Source organism: Ipomoea nil, unplaced genomic scaffold (assembly GCF_001879475.1).
Source record: "Ipomoea nil cultivar Tokyo-kokei standard unplaced genomic scaffold, Asagao_1.1 scaffold2653, whole genome shotgun sequence".
NCBI lineage: Eukaryota > Viridiplantae > Streptophyta > Magnoliopsida > Solanales > Convolvulaceae > Ipomoea > Ipomoea nil.
The window spans coordinates 2,140,825-2,144,017 of NW_017619081.1; the positions used below are offsets into that span (position 1 = coordinate 2,140,825).

Genomic DNA, 3,193 nt, shown 5'->3' on the forward strand with positions numbered 1-3,193 from the left:
CATAATGAGTATGATTGCACTAGATTGCATAATGAGTATGATTGCACGAGATTGCATATTGAGTATATGATTGCACTAGATTGCATAATGAGAATGATTGAACGAGATTGCATAATGGGTATGATTGCACTAGATTTCATAATGAGTATGATTGCACGAGATTTCATATTGAGTATATGATTGCACTAGATTGCATAATGAGTATGATTGCACGAGATTGCATAATGAGTATCATTGCACGAGAATGCATAATGAGTATGATTGCACTAGGTTGCATAATGAGTATATGATTGATTGTATATTGAGTATATGATTGCACTAGATTGAATGACGAGTATATGATAGCACGAGCTTGATTTGAGATTATGTGATAGCACAAGATTGCTCGTTGAGTTATGTGTTAGCATGAGATTACTACTGAGTTGTTAGATAGATTTGAGATTATGGATAAGTTAAGTATGTGAAAGTATGAGCTTGGTGTTAAGCTAGATAATTGTGAAAGCATGCCTATTTGTTAATTACGTTGCAAGCATATAGAAACCTTGTTAAGCATGATAAAGTGTTTCCTAAGTGATTGAGAATGCTTGATCTAAGTATGTGAAACAAATGTTTTCCAAAAGTATATACTGTAGTACTTTACAGGGTTGAGTGGAGTTATACTTAGGTTCGTCCTAACATGTTTGTTTTCTACTTGTTGTTTGTTAACCCCTTTCAGGTGGGCCCAGTTCGTGAGAGAGAGTACGATTTAGACTAGACTAGCATTAGTTAGCTTGTGTAGTCTAAAACTCTTGATGTTGATTTACTCTTTTGAGACTTGTATATGATTACCCTATGCTTTTGATGGTGCTGGGCACCGGGGTTTATCCCCTAGTTTGATTGATGTTTAGCAAGATTTTATGATTTAGTTGTTATCCTTAGCATGTGCAATCACCAAGAAGGGTGATTGTGGCGGTGACACCTCTAATTAAGTTGTTTGGTAAGTTTAATCCGCTGCCTTAGCTTACCTTCCAAGGTTAAGTTTGTTAATTAAGTTTAATAAAAGTGGGGTGTTACAAGCCTTACCACTAAGCACAGAGTATTCTCCATGGCAGTTACATCTATTGATGAACCACGTTCATATAATCAAGCCATAAAATCCCAACATTAGAAGGAAGCCATGGCAGCAGAGATCAAAGCGCTTCAGGAGAATAACACTTGGTGTTTGACAGACCTCCCGCCCGGCAAGGTTCCAATCGGATGTAAGTGGGTATATAAGATAAAACTCAGAGCAGATGGTTCAGTGGAGAGGTACAAGGCAAGACTAGTTGCCAAGGGGTATACTCAACAGCTCGGGATTGACTACATCGAGACCTTCTCTCCCGTAGCAAGACTCACTACAATTCGTACATTCTTAGCTTTGGCAACATCACGGGCTTGGCATATTCATCAGCTAGACATCAACAATTCTTTTTTGCATGGTGATTTAGATGAAGAGGTCTACATGCTATTGCCACCCGGATTCGAAGTGGAGAAACCAAACCAAGTTTGCAAGCTTCTAAGATCACTATATGGCCTCAAACAAGCCAGCCGGCAGTGGAATGCAAAGCTTAGCAGTGCTCTATTTAACATGGAGTTCCAACAGTCCGAAGCCGATCCTTCTTCGTTTACCAAGGGGTCTGGTAAGAATTTTGTTGTCATCCTTGTTTATGTTGATGATATCCTTGTCACAAGCCCCAACTTGTAGATGATACAAGATCTTAAAACATATTTGGATGTCACATTCAAGATAAAAGATTTAGGCAGTCTGGGATTCTTTCTGGGAATTGAAGCACACAGAACTAAGGAAGGATTGAATTTGTGTCTACGCAAGTATGCTTTGGATATCCTAAATGAAGCAGGATTTCTTGGCTGTAAACCTGCAAGCACCCCCATGGTTCCAAGCCACATTTTGAGTAAATCAAATGGGACCCCTCTCACTGATGCCAGCACTTATAAACGATTGGTTGGAAGGCTGTTGTACTTAACAGCAACAAGGCCAGACATTGCCTATTCAGTTCAGCAATTAAGCCAATTTGTGGATTCTCCATCAACTCATCACATAACAGCAACACACCGTGTCCTGAGGTATATCAAGAAAGCCCCTAGGCAAGGGCTGTTTTATCCTCAGAACAATGACATGAAGCTCAATATCTTCTCTAATTCGGATTGGGCATCATGCACAGAGACAAGAAAATCAATCACTGGCTTTTATATATTTCTCGGCGCAGCCCTTGTGTCTCGGAGATCAAAGAAACAGGTAACGGTGTCTCGTTCCTCCTCGGAAGCAGAGTATAAAGCTCTTGCCTCCACCGTTTGTGAGGCTCAGTGGCTCATCACTTTACTCAGAGATTTGCTGCTGACATTGAGCAAACCGGCAGCAGTCTTTTGTGATAGCAAGTCAGCCATTGCTACCACTAAAAACCACGTCTTTCACGAGCGTACCAAGCATATAGACATCGACTGTCACGTAGTCCGGGAGAGAGTCACTCAAGGACTAATCAAGCTTCTGGCAGTCCCCTCTTCTGCTCGGATAGCCGATGGATTCACAAAGGCCCTTCCCATTTCCATGTTCTACTCTTTCATCTCTAAGCTGGGTATTCAAGATCTCCATACTCCAGCTTACGGGGGGTAATAAGGGATAGCAGTGCACATGACAAGAAAGTTGAAGCTCAGCTACCAGTTGAGGAAGACAACACAAAGGGCATTAGTGTAATCTGTGAATAAGTGTCTGTTATAACGGTTTACCCTCTGTATATAAGCCTTTGTGTAAAGCTCTGAATTGTTATCTTGAATAATATCTTTCACCCTGCTTTCTTCTCATCTCTCTTTCTCATGTAACCGCTGTGCGTCACAGTACTTGAAAAAAGAGACCAATGTTCGAAATTCAATAGTGGCAGTGTATGAATTATGCTTAAAGTGGGTAGATCCCTTGTGTCCATCTGCATTTGACCATATCCGCTAAACCACTGCATTACTATGATTTACATCCTCTCACATGTCCTGTCGAACCAGGGTGTGAGGGGTTCTTAGGATTGGGGATTCAACCTTTTATGGGAAGAAGTAAATACCTCCCTAACTCTTATTGCCTCCCCACCCTCCCCCCACCCCTCACCACATTGCAGTCCATCCCACTCATCTTGTATTTTGAGCTTCTCCCTATCTGTAAAAATATCTT

General features: G+C 41.1%; 1 protein-coding gene across 1 annotated transcript; it reads left to right on the forward strand.

Annotated features, from left to right (window-relative positions):
• Window positions 1-1,723: 1,723 nt before the first annotated feature.
• LOC109154723 (uncharacterized mitochondrial protein AtMg00810-like) lies at window positions 1,724-2,650 on the forward strand. The gene has a single exon (XM_019302453.1). The coding sequence runs from the start codon at window positions 1,724-1,726 to the stop codon at window positions 2,648-2,650; it is 927 nt and encodes a 308-aa protein (XP_019157998.1).
• The last annotated feature ends 543 nt before the right edge of the window (window positions 2,651-3,193 follow it).